General features: G+C 46.3%; 1 protein-coding gene across 1 annotated transcript; it reads right to left on the bottom strand.

Moving 5' to 3' along the window:
* Positions 1 to 1,033: 1,033 nt before the first annotated feature.
* LOC114080392 (glutathione S-transferase Mu 2) lies at positions 1,034 to 6,305 on the bottom strand. The gene is made up of 8 exons (XM_027921990.2): positions 6,178 to 6,305; positions 5,796 to 5,871; positions 5,277 to 5,341; positions 4,909 to 4,990; positions 4,709 to 4,809; positions 3,718 to 3,813; positions 3,528 to 3,638; positions 1,034 to 1,523 (listed from the first exon to the last, which is right to left on the bottom strand). Exons 1-8 carry the CDS (start codon positions 6,211 to 6,213, stop codon positions 1,434 to 1,436), a joined length of 657 nt encoding a protein of 218 aa, XP_027777791.1. The 5' UTR covers positions 6,214 to 6,305; the 3' UTR covers positions 1,034 to 1,433.
* Between the last annotated feature and the right edge of the window lie 14,132 nt (positions 6,306 to 20,437).

Raw genomic sequence — 20,437 nt, 5'->3', positions numbered from 1 at the left:
AGCTCGTTACATTATCCTGAGGCAAACAAAGGCTGGGTCTGCCACAAGCTCAGCCTTGACCTGTTTCCCAGGAATTGCCTGAGTCACAGGCTGAGATGGTCAACTGAGCTTAACACAGGGAGAGTCATCCACAGTGATTCTTCCCATGGAGGAAACACAGACAGTAACAAGTAACAAAGAGTGAGCACAGAGATCAATATACCAAGCTTGTAGGCTAAGAGGGACTAACCAAGAAAGATGGTCCCCGTGCCAGGTGTGGAGGAAGCCCAGAAGGACACCTTGAAGGCATCTAGAAAACTGAGTAGAGCCAGGATGATGGACACTTAAGAGATGGGCACCAACCATTTCATATGAACAGCAAGAAGGGTCCTGGTCTCCCTGCTGGGGACCCGCTACCCTGGTACCTACTCACTGTGAGCCACAGCCCTATTGTCCTGTGGAAGGATTCCATGACCACAGGAGGAAGCAAGATTGCACGCATAAAGGGGTCCTTTATTCTCTAGACACCCTCCTAGGCTGCCTGCTCTGAGGGTGTCAGAAATGGGACCAGGAAGTCTCAGACCCCTTCAGACCCCACAAGCATCCTGGTAACCTATCCTATACCAGGGACATGAGTCAGTCCCTCAGGAGTAGCAGGGAAAGGTGGCGAGTACAGGGAGTCAAAGGCGATTAAACAAATGCTGAGCAAGTGGGGTCGAGTCTTCACTGAGGACCAGGCAAGGCTGTTTGGCAGGGAGCTCAAAGGGAAACAGAGGTGAGCACCAGGCAAGAGGGGTCTTTTATAGGGACATAGAACAATGAACTGAGATCCAAGGAGGACAGTCACACCTCAAATCCTCTAAAGAGCCTCCCGGGGCCACCAGCTTTGAGGGTATTAGAAACAGAAACCAGGACTATCAAACCCCCTCCATCCTGCCAGAATCCTTGTGAACCCTCCAGCCATTTCTAGTATCAAATCCCATGGGAATGGCGGTGACACTTGGCAAATCCAGGGAGGAAAACTTGGAATGAAACAAAATGCCAGCAGGTGTGTTTCAGGCTTTATTGAGTTCAAACCAGGCCTGGGCAGCTGCCGCTCTGGGATCTGAGCTGCACACAAGGGAATACTGGATTTTCAGACAGTTCTCAGGAGCAGGGGTGAAGTCAGCTCTGCAAATCAGAGCCAAGGATTCATGGTTGAATTACACAGAGAAGCAAGAGGGAAGGGACAGTGCTGAAGAAAACTGAGAAATGAAGCAGGCAGAAGTTCCAAAGGAGGAGGGATTGAATGGAAGAAAGGGAGCCAAGGAGGCCTTGCAGAGGAGGAGGGAGTGGAAAGAGGAGCAAGGACTGAGAAGACTGGTGCCTGGGTGCAGAGAGCCAGCTGTGTGAGGAACCCGGGGCCAGCAGGGGCAAGGATGGCTTCTTCCTCTCAGTCTGGGTGTTATAGCCTCTTACTTGTTGCCCCATGTGGCCATCTTGGAATACATAGGTGTTGGGAGGAAGCGGCTGGACTTCATGTAGGCAGAGATCTTCTTCAGGCCCTGTGAGTGGCAAGAGGAAGCAGGAGCTCAGGGCTGCTGTCCCACTGGGCTGGAGCAGCCCCAGTGCAGGAGCAGCCCTGCCAGGAGAGCTCCAGTGCTGAGCAGCACACAGTCACCACAGTTTCTGGGGTCTGGAAGGACACCCTTCAGGGACATTCTTCAGTTTGCAGTGACTGAAGAGAGTATGCACCCTATGCAAAATGCATTATATGCACTAGAAATTGCAAGCAGCTTAGAAAACCCACTCAACAACCCAGCAAGATTGATCATGTCTCACCATCTATCAGGAGGGAACCTGAGGTGCAGGGAGAGGGTTTAGGGAACTTCCTCATGCTCACACAGCTAGAAAGTGGGAGGGGCTGGAGAGAGCCTGGCTCTTGCCTTTCCAGTTCTGTACTCTCTGCTCCACTCCCTTCCTGTGCCCCGACAGGAGGCCCTGTCACTCCCCTTTGCACAAACATTGTCCTTTAGGCATTAAGAATTATTCATGCCTGTATTTCACACAGAGACGGGATCTACCAGGACAAAGGAGCAGAGAACAATCCAGTTGCCTGTTGGAAGAGAGTAAAGACCTCACGGAGTGACTCACAACATAATTTCACGAGAATTTTTTGGATGATCAGAGACACAGGGAAGAGCCACAAAGAACTGCTGGGCAGCAATCTAATCTGTTTCCTGAGAATAGAAAGTCCAAATGTCTCCACCTGGTACCGGATCCCAAGCTACTAAGCCCAAACTAGCTCATTTCCAACTCTTCCACTACCCAGGCCATCTCGCTCTTAGTTATATCGTGCCTTCCTATCAGGAGAGTGACTGTGGAGATCACGTTCAAGGAGATGCAGGGCTGCCTCTAGCCAACAAGTCAGGCTCAGGAGGTCTCAGGCTGAAGCTCTCCAGTCCCCGCCCCCTCCAGTGCTTCCTTCCCACAGTCCTGCCAGCTCTTGGATAAACCCAAAGGCCACTCAGCAGGCACCAGGGCCAGAGCTGATGAGAAGTAGCTGAGGAAGCGCATCGTGACATGAGGATTGGGAAGAGAAGGGAGCTCGCTGGCCCTCTTCAGATCAGCACCAAAGTAGGTTTTGTTGGTGACAAAAAGTGGACCTGGGGAGATCTTTTTTTTTTCTTTTTCTGAGGTGATATGCAGGTAGTCCTCCTCAGCAACGATGTGGCACCACTGGCAACTCAACAGGTGCCTGCTGTTCCCTGCTGCACTCGGTCCCAGGATGGGGCCTCCATACATGTCCACTGGGCCTGACACCAAAGCTCGTGTGGAGGAGACACTGAATAGGAGTGAAAATCAGTGTACGACCCCAGCTCACACACAGAACACTTGAGATATTCATGAGGAGAGAGGATGACGGCTGAAAACAAGATCCCAACCATCCAAAGAGCCATAATAAAGTCCCCAAGGGTCCCCACATGTGTACTCATAAGTACCAGCCACAACCCTGGGGTCCCAGTGCTTCCCTGGGTGACATCTGATGGAGCCAAGCCTGCTGCAGAGCAGCTCTCAACACTGTCTGGGCCTTGCTCTGCCAGTCCCCCAGCCTCACCTCAGCCTCCCACCTCCAGCTGCACACACCCTGCCTTGCTCTCCCCCTGCACAGTATCCTGGGCTGTGAAACCCAGGCTGCATGAGGGCCTGAGGTTGCTCCTTCTGACAGAAGGCAGGACAGACACCCACCAGGGCCTTAGGAGCCAAGGCTGACAGAGAGCCCAGCACAGTGTCCACTGGCCCTGGGACCTTGAACAAATGACTTCCTCTCTACAGACCCAGTTTCCATCTCTGTCCAACGTGCCTGGTAATTCTATCTAAAGCCTTGCAGGTTGTTGTGTCAATAAATTTGTCACAGTGGAGATAACATGTGGCCACGGGTCCTAACAGAAATCCAGAATTCAAAATGTACTCCTTGTTCTTTTTGTAACCGATGGGATTCAAAAATACTTCCCGGAAAGCAGAAAGGAAAAAGGGCATTGAAGAGTGAAAAAGAGCAGGAGCATCACCTCAAAGCGGGACATGAAGTCCTTCAGGTTTGGGAATGCCTCCAGGCACTTGGGTTCAAATACACGGTGCTGGTCCAGGACATCATAAGTGATGAAATCCACGTAGGTGATCTGCAGAAAGCTGAGGATGAGTGGGCATGAAAATCTCTACCCTGGAAAGAGTGACACCTCCAGACTCCTCCCCTTTTACCTTGTCCCCTGCAAACCAGGGCCGCTTCCCCAGGAACTGTGAGAACAGCTTTATCATCTCAGGCATGGCCTCCAAGTACTCAGGCTTCTTTTTCTCCTGAGGCAGAAATCAGCTGTCACCACCCTCTGACAGGAGCTCCCTGCCTGAGGGGCTGGCATCAGCAGTGGTGTGCATGGCCCACCTGCCAGGGCTCGGCCGCCAACTTCCCTCAGCCTGTGTCAGGGTGAGGTTTTCATTCCCTGCAACACCACTGCTTAGACTCCTATCTGGTAGCATCTCCCATCTCTCAGAGTGATGCGAAGTCAGACAGGAACACAACATGATCCCTGAAACTGTCTCTCATCATTCATGGGTCCAAACCACCTCCTGGGAGTCAGACTCAGGAGTGTCTCAGTATCTGGCAGGTACCCAGGAAAATAGACAACGTTCTACCTAGTGGGGTGGCAGAAGTTCCGAATAGACATTTGAATAGTGTGCATAAAGCTGAGATGTGTTTGATATTGAAAGGAGGAAGGGAAAGGACAGAGCTTTTCTGGAGGACTCTGAGCTGCCCCTTAGGAAAAGTCCTCATTCATGCTGGAGTCAGGGACGCCACTGTGCAGACATCTGAAGACCAGGCCACATTCCACTCCCCTAACCTGTACTTCCCTTTGTCATGGGTTGAGTCTCTGTGCTCCAGCAGGAGGCAAATGATGTGAAGGGCCGTGGAAGAGGTCAGGGACAGGAATGCAAGGGGTTTTAAAGTACACATGAATGTCTATGAAGAGACTGTTTAAGCTGGGGAGTCTGAACCCTATCTTAAGAATGGTGGGGATTGTTTCAAGTCTGTTTGTCAAGATGCTGTTTTATGAATGTCACTCTGTTGGTAGAACAGGAAAGCATGGAGAATCCCTACTACTACTTAATGCAAATAGCATATCGGTCCACTGAAGATGTGAATGGAAAACTTCAACTCTCTAACCATGTCTGGTCCACACAGTGGGAGACTCACAAAGTCAGGGTTGTAGCAGAGCATGATGAAATGCATGCGGACGTCCATAATCTGGTTCTCCAAAATGTCCACACGAATCTTCTCCTCTTCTGTCTCCCCACCTGTAGTCCATGCAACAGAGGTGCACCCTCAGCCTCCCACCCCAGCCAAGTCAGGGACACAGCAACCATCCCCCACACCCTGGAGCCAGCCCCACTCACACAGGTTGTGCTTGCGGGCAAGGTAGCGCAGGATGGCGTTGCTCTGGGTGATCTTGTGAGGCCCATCGATCAAGTAGGGCAGCTGGATGGACAATCAAGGAAAATCAAGAGAGACACCAGGTCTCAGTCCCCTCTCCCTAATTTAGGGATATAAGATATTTGGCACTCACTGTAACTGTCCTTAGGAATCCCTATGTAAATACACTGTTCAATGAATGAATGACCTGGGACACAGATCATCCCAGAAACACAGTATGGAGCCAGGAATGAGAGTAGCAGATGCACTGAGCCCAGAAACTCTAAGCAGGGCATGTAGATAAGGAAGGGATTCAATCACTTGCCCCAACCATCCCGTCCCCCACACCTACATTGGGAAAGTCCAGGCCCAGCTTGAATTTCTCATTCAGCCACTGGCTTCTGTCATAGTCGGGAGCTGTGAAGAAAAGATGATGTGAAAACAAACCTCTCCTGAGTCCAACCTCCCTTTCCCAGGATGCTCCCAACGGGTCAGGGACAAGACCCTGGAGATGGTGGATCTGGAATCTGAGCCACTATCTTAGATCCCAAGGTTTGGGAGGAGGAGGGTGGAGGAGAAATCTGTAGTAGGGGTCCTGGACCTACATGACTAAGGCTTTCACATGGTTTTGGCAAGCCTTAATAGGGAACCCAAACCAAACATAAACAGGGATAACCAGAAACTCCACTCCCCAAATCCTGTGTTACAAGATCACGTTGCACCCTCCCCAGTCGTTTTGGGAAAGAGTCCAGCAGGAGGAGTTCCGGAGAACTCAACACCAGTTCTGTGTAGTCAGAATAGCCGAGCTCGAGTTGCTGGGCACCAATCAACAGAAGCCCCGAAGGGACCTGAACCCGAGGGGTGCCATTACCGTCCCCCATGGTGTATTTCTTCTCCTCATAGCTTGAGTCTGTGTATTCCAGGAGCAGGCGGATGGGGTGAGCCAGCTGGGAGAGAGAGCCCAAGGTGCAGGTCAGAGATTTAGAGACCCCTGCTGTATGACTTCATCTCCTCCGGGTGACCACCCCCCGCCCCGGTGACCACCAATTCCCAAGCACGCACACTCACGTGCAAGCAAGCTAATGCGTAAACACGTACACCTTCTCAGAAGTTTGAGAGCTGAGCGCTGAGACTCCCTGCCGGCTAATCCAGCAAATCCAGAACTGGATCCACCCCGTGCAACTGCACCCCATCTGCTCCACTGGTCCCCGCCTCGCCTCCCCTTCCAGCCGCCAGGAAAAACCCTCGCTCACCCCGCGGATGTTCCAGTAACCCAGTATCATAGGCATGGTGCTGGCGCTCGTGAACAGAGCCGACTCGCCTCGGTGGGACTGCGCCGGGGCTTTATCACAGCGATCAGAGAAAGCAGGGGCGGGACCGGGTGGTCAGTCCCGCCCTGCCCCTCTTATGCACCGCCCTCCCCTGAGAGACTTCCCTGAAACCTGAAGCCTAGGACCATGCGTCCCTAAGGGAAGACAGGATTAAGATCCTATCCAGCCTCAGCCCCATAGGGCAAGGAGAAAATCTGTGGGCCCTGAAGCCGAAGGCAAGGCTCTGTCTTCCAGCAGCTTTCCACCCCCCAATAAACCCCCACGGGGTCCACCAGGAGCTGGCAGTGCACTTGGAGACCAGACATATGGTGACAGGAGCAAGGGTTTTCTCTCTTCCCAACATCCTCCCATCGCTCAGCCCAGTTCCCGGGGGTTCAGACGGCTCATGCTGCCATTGGCACCTCCCCTGTTAGAAGGGAGACAGGAGGAGGTTCAGGGAGGACCCTAGAGGACATCAAAAAGGACCGAGCTGGGCCAGGGCCAATCCTCAACTGTCCAGGTCCCTGTATTTTAGCCTGACCCTGACTCCTGACCCATGTGTACTCTTGGTATCAGAGGGTGACTCAAATGGCTTTTGAGGCCACTCTGGGATCTGCATCCTGCATCCCTCATCAGGATAGCATCCTACCCAAATATATTGCCAACTTTTTTCCTGAGAAGCAGGGGACCATTTCAAAACAAAGAGAGGTGAGATAAATTGTATCGTTGTTGATTGTACCTGTATAAAGGATCTTAAAAGACATGATGGAAATATGAAAATAAAATGAAATGGGTTTACATGTTAAAGGGCAAGATTGTTGCTCTGCAGGAAGTAAAGTTTGGAAATTAGCTAAGACTTTGTTGGGACTGCAGGGTGTGAACCCAGCATGTCCATAAAGGTTTCCCACCACTGGGACAAGATATGGGTGGGGGTGGAGCAGCACAGGCAGAGGTCACCTCATCCCTATCAAGTCAGAGAAGTCACATATTCTGCAAGTCACTATGAATATGGGGAGCTCTGAGGCCACACCACTTGGGCTTGCAGAATGCATTCCCTGTTGCAAATGCTGCCTCCAAGTTCAGATAGGGTTCATGCACACAGCTCAGATTCCTGGACCTTGTTCAGACTTAGGTTACAGCCTTAGGCCTCCATGTGAATTGCCCTACAGGTTTGTCCAGAGCAAGACCATCTCACCAGGCACACGTGCACACAAACAAACACGTGCGTGCAAAATACCTCCCCTGGGATCTGCTATTGTTCTCATGTCACTTTAAAGATTTGTCATTCTCAGTTTTTTACATCTTGAGCTAAAATTTTATCTTCAGATAAAATTCTACAGAAATTACAGGAAAAAATCATTTTTATATGCTAACATTAAATAGAATCATAATTCTGAAAGGCATAGGATGGATATTGTATGTTGGTGTTCATCTATCTGGTCCCTTCCTTTATTATTATTATTATTTTTTTTTTAGTTGTAGATGAATACAGTATCTTTGTTTTATTTATTTATTTTTTGTATGTGGTGCCGAGGATCGAACCCAGTGCCTCACGCACGTGAGGCAAGTGCTCAACCACTGAGCCACAGCCCCAGCCCTATGATCCCTTCCTTTTTGAAAATACACTTGTGCATATGCTAACACAGATACCCCATGACTAAGACTGTCTATAAACTTGACTACAGTTTGACTATTAAGAACTGGAAGTCAGGTGGGAGCTACAAGGGAGAGATTTTGGAAATATGAGACGTATGTAGTGTTTTTATTTTTTATTTATTTCTTACATACATGACAATAGTGGAATGCTTTACATTCATAATTATCCACTCACAGCACAATTTTTCGTAACTCTGTATATAAAGTATGTTCATGCCAAATTATGCCATTATACATGAGCTCTCTTATTTTTTTTTGCATTACAATTCTTAATACACCTTTATTCCACAATTTATCATATCTCTGTTTGTATATAAGGTATGTTGACACCAAATTCACATCTTCATACAGGTATTTTGTATAATGAAAAAAAAAACACTGAGTGGAGAGGAAGAGAGGTTGAACATACAAGGAGGCCTTGCTGCCCAGGACAAAGACTCTGAGCCGGGAAGACGGAGCCAGAGCACAGGAACCCTTCGGAGTAGGACCTCTCTGCAGAAGGAGGGGAAGAAAGAGTCCAGCAGGCTCTGCAAGGTGGGTCCCAGGGGCTAGGAGGAGCATACCAAGGGATAACATGGTAAATATAGAGTTTGAGACAAAACTCAATTCTATGCTTTTGCTGATGGGTGGGGTCTGCGTAAGTTGCAAGCTACCCCAGCCAAGAAACCCCATTTTAGCCTTAGCAGCTAATCACAGCAAGGTATGCCTGCTGGCCTTAGCTCCAAGGGTCTCAGCAGGCAAAGCCAGATTCTCCACTACTATGGAGGGGGATGCTCCAGCTCTTAATGGCAGACCCAGGAAGCTCACCACCAATTTCTTTCTGTGTTCTTATCTTGCAACTTCAAAGAATGAATCCGTGGGCAACAACAGAGGGCAAGAGTGAAAGAAATAGGATTCATTTAAATAGAAGAGACAGATCTCTGGCAAGGTGACAGGGGGCCTGACAGCAGTTTTTCCACTTAGATATATTAGCCCAGGGGTTTATATGGCAATTTGGGGGGTCAGAATAAACACTCAGAGACTAATCAGCTCTGTGGATAGTGTAAGAATTTTACTTCCATGGGCAGAAGGGGTGCACAGCCACCAAAGCCAAAAGCAGTCGCACTGAGCAGGCAATCTGTTCAGCATTTATCACTGACACAGGCACTGGGTTGTTGCCCACTGCTGGAGCTGACCTCACAATCTTTGGCATGAATAGCTATTGAGGAAAGAGGGTACTTAATCATTACTCATTGGTAGGGCCCACTGTACTATTTCCTATTGGGTTATTTAAAGAAATACCTTTTAGTTGTCCCCACCTCCCTTTGTTCCCTTGTGGTGGGAAATTTCCCCTGGGGCGAGTGCCTCTGGGCATGTGCACAGGGAGGGGAGTGAAGATGTTTTATAGACAGTTATTGTAAGAAGATGGCCTTCAGGAAGCGAGGGGATTTAGAACAGAGCTTCTTTGGGTTGACAGAAAAGACAGATTGGCTTGTTTTTTAAATTGGTAGGAGCACTTATAAAAAAAAAATCATGGTGCACTGGTATTGGGAAAATATGAATTCTCTTGGTTGCCCTTGAGTCTGTTGCTTTTACTCAGGTCTGTCCTGCCTCCCTATTTCCATCATCCTGGGACAAATGAGTTGGCTGGAATGTTTAGAGTGTTTCTACAGGTTAACCTCATAGAGTAGACTTTACATTAAAAAAAAAAAAAAAAAATCCTTCAATCGGGACACATTATCCTATCTTATGCATTCCCCCCCTAGCTGCCCTTAGGAAAAAAGGGCAATGACCACTCTGGTACTTTAGACTGAAAAGGGATGTTCAAAGTAGAATAGAAGTCAGGTCCTGCTACAGAGGCCTATATATGAATGCTCAGTAGAAGGGGAGCTTGTTTTTGGATTTTATCTATAAGGTCATTTATAGCTTGGGCACCTCACACATCAGGGCAGTTCAGAGGTCTCTGGTGGCAGTTGGATGAGGCCTACATAGGGCAGGGATCATGATAAGACAAATAATATACAAGACAGCAAAGCATGATTTTTTTGTAAACAATCAGCAGAAAAGCAATCAGTACTATCAGCCATTCCCTGAAAACTGCAAAGACAGAGACTCATTAAACTTGAGAGTGGGGTCTAACATGCCACTGATTTGTGAGTGGCAGACCATTCAGAATTGTTAGAAACATATACAGGACTTTAAGTTTTTATAATGGCTTAGGCATCTTCTTGAGCTGTAGTTAAGGTAGCTAATGCCATCTGAGTTCTCAGCTTTTTCATTAGTGTTACCTCCATTTGGCAGAAGGATCCCCTTTAGCTATATCATGCAGAACTCTCACATAAAAGTTATTTAGGGCTTACATGTGTCACATATCTTTTAGAAGTATAAATATTGGGGCTAAATAATCGTACCAGTGAAAAATGATCAAGCTTAGCTATATATTTATAGGAGGTTAGGAAGATGTATAGGTCTCAAATTGACTTGGAACAAACTGTGGACTCTGGCGGAGCCTTTTGGGATAGTTATCAGGCACTCCTGTATAAGAACTCTCCCTTTATTTACTTTTGAGAGAATGGACACAAGTGTGCATCTCAAATTTTATATATATATAGCATTGTCTCTTCTTATATATGTCCACATATGACTGTGTTTTGGTTGTACTCTCCTGCCAGGTGTTCAGCACCAAGTTGGTAAAAAAAAAAAAAATGACCTGTTCCTATCTACTGTTAATAATCAGCTGACATTTGTCAAGGGTCACTCTTGGGACCTTGTGAGCAGCCTCTTGTCTCCCTTCCTTTATCAGTCATACCATCTGCCAGGATAGGTGAGAGTCTTGCTGACCTGACCACCTGTGGTTTCTTTAGAAGCATCAGGGACATTTCCCTCTTCAAGGACCCTTCCCTTTTCACAATGTGCACTGGTTGGCTTCCTGTCCTCTAGTATCCTATCAATCCCCCAATCAGGAGATCAGGTGACTCACTGGCATGGCAAAGCCCTTATTAGGGACCCATTTTTCCATGTGTTTTGGCTAACCTAAGAGGCAAGGACCAAAATATTGGCCATTTTTTCCTGAGCCTTTTAAACTTTCTTGCATTTGGGTTTCAAATTTTGGTTTTAAAACATCCAGGAGGCCAGTCTCGTCAGTCTTTAAGTGGGAGTAATGGGTCTTAACCTTAATGTCTGTAATTTTACAGTTACCCCTTTTGTTTAATTAGCATCAATATAAGTATTAGAAATTAGCATTGTACTATATCTATCCTGCTCAAGATGGTGGCAGACCTTGGCTTCAACCACATGGGCTGGTTCTGCAGACTGCAGGATGCTGGAGTTAGGGGTTCATAGAGGCTTCCACCAAGATTTCAAAGGAAGGTCTGGGAGGCCAGGCAAAGTGCAACAGGGTTGTAATACCTGTGGGCTCCCCCTGAGAGGGCAAAGTGTGGAGATGTGAGGAGGAAGTCAAAGTTGCAGTGGAGACCCCCAAGAGTAAGAAATGACAGTAATGTGGGACATCATCCTAGGAAAGCTGCAGGTATTGAGTAGAGGCAAGTCAACAGAAAGGCTGCTTGGGATGCAACCAACAATGTAAACAAAAATAATCAAAATGGTTTTGGCACCATAATGAAAGCACAAATAACCAGGACAGGAGCAGACTTCATGGACCAGCTATGCCTTTTATTTAGCACCAGAGTCAGCCATCAGAGGGGCTCATTTTCTGGGTAGAAAATGGCCCCCAGTTACAGAAAGTCTATGGGTTTATATAGTTTACATTGGGAAGTGACTCAGCCCTTGAAGACTTTAACAGGCCGTGAGTAAAAGGTTGCAAACATTTGGAACTTGTTTTTTACTGGATACTGTTTTTACTAGGCTGGGTTTTTACAGTGCAAGGTGGAGGGTTCAGAGCTCAGTGTTCAATTTTTAATCTTGTCCTCCAGAGTTCATTGTATTGTCACAGAGATAGGATTAAGGTGTCATTTCACTGTTATTAAAATTTACTTTGGAAAGGATCAATACTTGTCCTCTTCCCAGCAACTGATGGTTATCTCCTTCTCAGGGGAAGGATCAATGTTTTGGCTTCTCCCTCCCACTCTCCTCCCAGGCCACACACTGTCTTGGGGAGTTGTCATTTCAGGCTGTCATTTCCATATCCTTCAACCAAGGCCACAGATATGGAGCTACACAAGCCCTTTGGAAAAAACATCAAGATGCCATGTACCCCAGATGCCAGACATGGAGCTATAGCACTTGTTTGCACAGATGGATTTCAGTCTTGCTTTGGTCCTATCTCTTCTTTCTACATCCCTTATTTGTGAATGGAAATGTTTACTCTGTACCTTTATATACTGGATACTTGTAAATTGCTTTTAATTTTATAGGAGCTCACCATGCAAGATTGCCTTGAGCCTCAGAGAAGACTTAGGACTTGAACTTTGAGCAATCTCAGAACTATTGAGACTATTGGGGACTCTTGGGAATGAACTAACTGTATTATGCATTGTCAGATGAGTGTGGGATTTTGGGGGCCAGGATGGAATGTTATGGTTTACATGTGGTGTCCCCCAAAGCTCACATGTAAGACAATGAGAGAAGGTTCAGAGGAGAAATGATTGGGTTGTGAGAGTCTTAACACAATGAATGAATTAATCCCCTGATAGAGATTAACTGAGTAGTAAGTGAAGTGGTGGGGTGTGGCTGGAGGAGGTGGGAATTGGGGGCGTGGCTTTGGGTTTCATATTTGTATCTGGCAAATGGAGACCTCTCTCTCTGCTTCCTGATCACCATGTGAGCTGAATCCCACTGACACACTCTTCCACCATGATGTTCTGCTCACCTGGAGCCCTGAGGAATGGAGCTGGCCTTTTATGGACTAAGACCTCTGAAACCATGAGTCCTCAAATAAACTTTTCCTCCTAAAATTGTTCTGGTCAGATTTTTTTAGTCACAGCAGTGAAAAATCTGACTAAAACAGGGAGAAAAAAAAACACCTTCAGTTAGACAACACAAGACACAAGACTTATCAATATATATATATATATATATATATATATATATATATATATATATCACAGAATTAAAGGTGAATTCACCAGAAAAACTGAGCTAAAAAAAGACAGATGATTCTCCAAAAAATGTAATGGCCATAATTAATCTAGAAAAGGACCATATGGAACATGTTGGGTTTATTGATTGTTTATTTTTTTATACCAGATATTGAACCTAGGTATACTCAACCACTAAGCCACATTACCAGCCCTTTTAATTTCTTTATTTCAAGACAGGATTGCACTAAATTACTTAGGGCATTGCTAGTTTGCTGAGGATGGCTTCGAAATGCAATCCTCCTGCCTCAGACTATCACATTCTGGGATTACAGGTATGCACCACTGTCCCCAGCTCCTTCAGGTGGAACATCTTTGTCAGACCAGAGTGTACTTTTGGATCAAAGTAGTCAACCAGATATTTAAAGAATGTTGGGGGTGCTGGGGTTATAGCTCAGTGGTAGAGCATTTGCCTAGCATGTGTGAGGCACTAGGCTCAATTCTCAGCACCACATATAAATAAGTAATAAAAAAAATAAAGGCCCATCAACAACTAATAAAAAAGTTTAAAAAAAAAAAGAATGTGGGGACCCATGAAGTTCTCAGGAAAATGTTTTTAAAGAAAAATAAACTTGTACACTTGTACATATAGCATCATATCCTTTTATTTTTTCCTCCAACAGGATTTATTTTATTTTATTTTTAACTGTAGGTGGACACAATACCTTTATTTTATTTGTTCATTTTTATGTGGGGCTGGGGATTGAACTTAGTGCTTCGTGCGTACTAGGCAAGCACCCTACCACTAAGCTACAATGCCAGCCCAGGATTTTTTTTTTTTTTTAATCTCCTGTGCCTGAAGATAAAACCCTGTAGGAATTCGGATGTTTTCAGACATTCCTGGGCCAATCATGTGAGTTTCCTGAAGCTGAGTCCCTTAAATTTGGGGTAACACCTGCTACATTATTTTCAAAGCCAAAGGTAGACATTTTAAGCATTCTCAAAAGGCCTAGACCTGGAGCAACTGGCCTTCCCAGATCTCCTTCCCCTTGGTCTCCCCCTTTCTGTAGTATTTAGGAAGGAACTTCCTGAAAGAGTAGAATCCCAGAGTTCAAGAAAAGTCCTCCATCAATTTGGATTTAAAAGTGACATCTTTTTCCCACCTCTGGTTTCAAACTGGTTTGGGCAATTGGTCATGCAACTCCAATCGTAAGATGGTGTTATTGTTCCTGTTTCCCTCAGGAGCCCTCTCTCCCCATCCTCCTGCTGGTATTTGGGTCAGGCTTGAGTACAGAAAGGCACTAGGCATTTCTTCCCCTGGGTCTGAGGGTCAAAAGAATCCCAGTGTATAAGTACTACTTGTATCAGATGGAGTTTCCCCCCTCTGAAAGACAAGGAGGAAGAAGACATTCCACATGGCATTCCTTCATTGTTCCTCCACCAGGTTGAAGTGTCACTCAATCCCCTGTGGACCTCAAAGCTTCTGGGATCACCTCTTGAGACCTATCTAGGACTTTTGAGCCATTCAGATTAGTCACCCCTTACCGATGCACCACTCAATGTCCCTTCCCTCAAAGTCTTTTTTATCTACTATGATGCTCAAAATGTGAGCAACCATGTAGTGAGGCTTGACTCAGACTTAGGCTGGTTGGATTAGTTGCTCTTATCAATGCATTATTTAAAATTCCTTTTCTTCGTGTAATTTCCCTATTAAAATGAGAAACTCTGATTCTTCTATACTGTGTTTACCCCTAATTATGGAGGCACTATAGACAGTGTTGAGCATCCAGAGGAAACAGGCCAATAGCTCTCTCTCTCTCTCAGCTATTGTTCTGAGAGACACGTTCCTGAGGGTCTGAACCAGTTTTCAGCCTTTCCTGATGTTTGCATTTGTCATTATACTCATAATTAGGGCCCTTAAAGTCCTGTTATATCTGTTGTAAAAATTAATCTATTTTATAGAGTCAAAGATGATGTCCCCACTGTAACAGGTCCAACATTGGAGCCCTGGAGGGGAGAAGGAGTAGATGACAATAGACTGTGTTATCCTTATTTAACCAAATAGGTAGAGAGGCTATCTATTGATGAATGAATAATGAAAATGTGGTACATATATACCAAGGAATACTATTCAGCCATAAAAATTGTGATCCTGTCATTTGTCAAAACATGGATGGCACTGGAGATCACTTCATTCAGTCAAATAAGCCACATACAGAAAGACAAACGCTTCATGAACTCACTCATTTGCGAAATCTCAAATGTTGATCTCATAGGTTTTGAGAGGAAAATGGTGGTCACTAGGGGCAGGGAGAGGAGAAGAGAAGAGAAAGGAGTCAAACTTAATCAATGAGTACTAAGTTGCAATTAGATGGAAGCAGGAAAGTTGGGTGTGCCATTGCACAGTAGGATTTTCTACAGATAACGATAATGTGCTGCATATTTCCAAACTCCAGAAGTAAGGATTTTTAATTATTTCACTACAAAGAAACAATATGTACTTAAGGAGATAAATATGTTGAACACAATTGAAACATTACATGGTACACAAGAAATGTGGATGATTTCTTGTTTTTGTGCATGAGTTTTAAATTTTTATTTGATTTAAACTTTTAGAAAAAGGAAACAATTATCACCATTTACAAGATGCTGCCAAATTTGAATTGAGAAAAAAAAATGTTCTCTGTATCCAACATTTAAGAATGATACAAAACAAAATAACAATTCAAAAAAGTAGAATAGCACCAAAGTTCAAGGTAGAAATTTGTGGAAACAAAGAAAAATCTGCTGATATCTTCTTCCTGTTGCTGTGTCCTGAGCTGTTTTCCTCTGCCTTGACCTTCTGTCATGCTATTCTGTCTCACGTTGGACCCAGAGCAATGGTGTCAACCATCTATAAACTGAGACCTCTGAAATCCTGTCTTGACATAGCTGTAAATTAAAGCTAAAGAAATGCGCTGATGTGGAGAAATACCATTTCATGCTATATTCCACAGTACTTTTAGAAGTGATGTCTCCTGTTCCTCTAAGCTGTGACAATTCTTCAGATTTCTTTGATTTTGACCAGGACATCTATAAGGATAGGAATACTATTTCCCACTTCTTCATGTGTTGGAGCTGAAATGGGAAGTCTGAATGATATTTTCAACTTCTCACTGGCTAATACCTTTACTATCATTCTTCAGTATGTGCTCGAAAATCTTCATGGCTTTCCACATTGCCTTACCAGTCATTTTTAATTAAATAGTTATAAGGAAGGCCTAAAATTTCAGAAAGTGTAGTGGCGCCCCCTTTCCCCACAGAAGAGTCTTAACTGGGCTTCTCCAGAAATCCTCACCATGGCTGATTTGGGGACTGTCAGCAAAAGAGTGTCTGCAAAAGAGTTCAATGTACATAAACTTCCTATTTTCGTGTCGCCCTGTTTTACTTGGCCACTGGCCAGGACGATATCAGCACTCCATGTGCTGGACACCCCCTTACTAGTTTTTCACATAGTATCCAGTACAGTGTTTGTAGTAATGTACAAACAAGGCCTCTGGCCTTGAACTGGGCTTCACAGAGATGTGTACATTCCTAAGATAAGAGAAGTTTACCAATTGGGCTCCATGGTAACAGCTGGCAGGGGGGGGAAAGAAAGGAGAGAAGAAGCTCCCCCCTTCTCAGGTGTTGTCCTTGAAGGGTTAACTTGCCCAAAAGCGGTGAAAGAAAGAGCTGTTTTTATGTAAACTTCTGCAGACTGTGAATTTCTGCACCCCTCCCTTTACATAAAACTCTGAAACTACCTGAACTTGGGGTTCAGGGGGTTGATTGATTACAGCAAAAGCTGTGCCCTCTGAATCTAGCTGCAGCCAAATAAAACTGTTTCCTCCTGTCTTTGGTGCCTTGCCTCATCTGTCCCTACAACATTTTGGTGTCCCAGATGGAACAGAGGAGGTAAGGAAGGCTATTCTGCCTCTCTTGTCTCTGGGGACCAGCTTCCCTGGGGCGATGGGGGGACAGTGTTCCCCTTGGCATGCACAGGTCACTCTTGGCCTGAAGGAGGATCAATTCACTGGGCACCCTGGGGCTGCCATCCCTGAGTACAATGGAACCCACAGGGAGCAGGAACCAGAATTAGGGTTTTGGAGCACCACCCAAATGAACAAGTAGGATCCGGGTCCTTTTGTTTTGGCAGCCCACCTGACTTCCCCTTCGAGGCCTAAGCAGGTGGAAGAGAGGCTTGATCAACCTCAGTTGGGTCCTGAGTACCCTCCAAAGTGGCTGGAGCTGAAACAGACCTGGGGAGTCGCCTGAGTAGTCTCTGTTCAGGGTCAGCGAACAGAGGGGAAACCGTGACGCCGTTTTTATTTGGTTTGGAATTGTTGGAATTTGGGCGGTATAGAAATTTTGTTCTGGCCATGTCTGTGTGAAAGTGTGTGACTGAGACAGACAAAGGGAAGGGTTCCGACCCAACCAGAGGGCCAAAGCGAGTGCGTAGTTGTGATCCGCGGTTCTATGGCACCTCATATGGTCTATGGTGGAATTTCACCAACCAATGTCTAGGGGAAAGCTCCAGGCTGGGGGTTGATACCGACCCGCAAGGCTAAGAGGGCCCTAAGTCCTCGCGAAGGGGAAGCGAGCCTTGTCCTAAGTGTACCACACTGACGTAGGGTGGAACATGAGAGTCACACAAAGGAAACAGAGTTCCTTGAACCCCTTGGAGTGTAAATTGAAAAATTTTAAGATGGGTTTTAAGGGAAATTATGGGGTGAAACTCACTCCACAAAAGTTACGTAATCTCTGTTAAGCAGAATGGCCCACCCTAGGTGTGGGCTGATCACCAGAAGGATCTTTAGATGAGAGTGTCATTGCTGAGGTCCTTTTAATAGCTGTTGGAACTCCTGGTCACCCAGACCAGTTCCCTTATGCTGAGAGCCACAGCCGAGTCGGAATGGCCCCTGGCATTTTGCCAATAGTATTGGTTGAGACGCAAGCCATTAAGATGATGCTGGATTGATTCAATTGTATATTAGACCTTTACTGTCCTCGGCCTGCTACTTTGGAGTTCTCCCGGGGATTCCTAGAGAGTTCGCATTGGTTAGGGAAGTGCCTAAGGAGGGATTTTCTGGTTGGTGGTTCCTGGAGGAGCCGTGTGGCATTCGGGAGAGTTCCCGGGGAGCGTGTGTGGAGTGTGCTGGTGGAATTCAGAAATAAAGTTTGTTCCCGCTTGAGTGGCTCGTGATTTGTGCCCAGCCAGACTGCGGCACCCTTATATTGATTTCTGGCAAGAAATAGTACAGACAGAAACAGCCCCTTTGGTTGAGAGCCTGTCTAGATGGAGAGTCCAAGCTGATGTTAGCACGAAGTATAGCAGCCTCTAAAACCCAGCAGAAGGCAACTAAACAGAAGGAACCTGACCAAAAAGAGCCAGAAGAAAATCCAGCGAGCCAGAAGAGACTCCACCACCTTTTGCACCACTCTACCCAACCTTACCAAGACCACTGGAACAATAGCCTGCCCCCACAGCCCCCGGATCCTCAGAGATAACAGATGATAGTTCTCCAGCGTCTGTTACTCTTTCCTCCAATTCATCCTCAGAGTCAGAAACTTCCCCTGAACAAAGTCTTCTCTTCCACCTCCTGAGACCAGAGTGGGAACCCATCCTAAGACCAGAGCCATTACCCAAAGGAGAGCCCACCAGATGCCTTTAAGAGAGGTTAGAGGACCAGCCTATTTTGACCAGGAGGGAAATGTTCAAGGGGTACATGCATTTGTATGTCTCAGCCTTTCACCTCCACTGATCTTTTAAATTGGAAAAATCATACTCCCTCCTGTACAGAAAAGCCTCAGGCCATGATTGATTTGATACAATCCATTTTCCAGATTCACCAGCCTACCTGGGTGGACTGCTGCCAGCTTCTTCTGACTCTATTTAATACAGAGGAGCATAGATGGGTAACCTGAGCAGCTTTAAAATGGCTAGAGGAACATGCTCCAGATGCACAAGGCAACATCCAAGCCTATGCCCAGGCCCAGTTTCCTGACACTGACCCCTAGTGGGACCCCAACAATGAGGAGGACCTCCAAAAGATAAAGAGATATCAAGAAGCCTTCACAGGAGGCCTAAAGGAAGAGGGAAAGAAAGCCCTAAATATAAACAAGATATCAGAATTGCTCCAGAAACCTGATGAAAGCCCCAGCCAATTCTGTGAACAACTGTGTGAGGCCTTCGACTCTTTACTCCCTTTGATCCTGAGGCACTCAACGCAGCCTTTGTGGGACAAGCTCAGAATGACATTCACCGAAAATTACAAAAACTAGAGGGGTTTTGCTGGAAAGTGTGCCAATGAGCTGATTGAGGTCGCCACTACAGTGTTTTTATCAATTGAGACCAAGAGGCTCAATGAGAAGCAGATCAAAAGATGAAAAAGAAAATGGATTTCCTTGTGGCTGCCTTTATTGCGAACTCAGGAATTACTCAAGGCAGGGGGGCGGGGTGTCCTGCCAGAACAAAACCAAAACAACATTCAAAATCGGGGTCAAATGCAAAGCCAAAGAAAATTCTGGCTGGAGGGACCATCCCATCCCGGGATTAAGCTGAGACCAAACCAGTGCAGCTACTGCCATCTGGAGGGCCATTGGAAGATTGGATGCCCCCAGCTGAAGAAAGACGACTGGGCTGCTGCTACTCCTTACCAGGACAAGAGAGGTGAAGTCATTCGAGGGCGATACCAGCCCTACAAACAGGTCACCCATGATGCCCAATGCCTCAAACACCCATCTTATACCCCTGAGAAAGATTCTGTTGGACTGGCAGCCATGGAAAGTTATGATGAGAACTAGGACCGACCAAGCTCCATCCCTTTGGTCCCCAGGAGCCTATGGTCCGAATGTTTATAGGGTGCTAACCCATGGACTTTATGGTGGACACTGGAGCTCACCACTCAGTGGTGACCAGACCTGTGGGCCCACTTTCAAAGAAACAGACCACAATTATCGGGGCCACAGGCAACAAAGCTCGTCATCCTTTCCTGTTGCCCCAGCGACGCAATTTAGCAGCCAAGAAGTGACTCATGAGTTCCTGTATATGCCAGATTGCCCAGTACAGTTGATGGGTCGAGACCTGCAAGGAAAACTCCAAGCCCAAATAACTTTTGAGGCAAGAGGTCAGGCAGCCTTATCATTGGGAAACTCTGAGGCAAACATTTTAACCCTCACCATTCCCCAAGAAGAGGAATGGTGTCTCTTCAGCCAAGTAGAGACACCATAGCAGGAGCCAGAGCTTCCTTTCCAAGTGCCAGGAGTATGGGCAGAGGACAGTCCACGAGGACTAGCCCAAAATATTGCTCCAGTAACAGTGGAATTAAAACCAGGAGCCACACCAATACACCTGAGACAATATCTAGTCCTCATAAGGCACAACTCAGAATTCAAAAACATTTGGACAGACTTTTGCAACATGGGATTCTCAGGCCATGCCAATCACCCTGGAATACATCTCTTTGCCTATCCAAAGACCAGGGACTGATGATTACAGGCCAGTCCAAGATTTA

Source organism: Marmota flaviventris, chromosome 10 (assembly GCF_047511675.1).
Source record: "Marmota flaviventris isolate mMarFla1 chromosome 10, mMarFla1.hap1, whole genome shotgun sequence".
NCBI classification, from domain to species: domain Eukaryota; kingdom Metazoa; phylum Chordata; class Mammalia; order Rodentia; family Sciuridae; genus Marmota; species Marmota flaviventris.
The sequence above is the reverse complement of the archived record's forward strand: the minus strand, read 5'-3'. Positions and strand labels throughout refer to the sequence as shown.

Excerpts from the sequence above, each read along its gene's own strand:
- LOC114080392 (XM_027921990.2), bottom strand. The coding sequence starts at position 6,213 with ATGCCTATGATACTGGGTTACTGGAACATCCGCGGG. Across the intron at positions 5,872-6,177 it reads GTTACTGGAACATCCGCGGG|CTGGCTCACCCCATCCGCCT; the intron begins GTGAGCGAGGGT and ends TCTCTCTCCCAG. Across the intron at positions 4,810-4,908 it reads TGCCCGCAAGCACAACCTGT|GTGGGGAGACAGAAGAGGAG; the intron begins GTGAGTGGGGCT and ends CATGGACTACAG.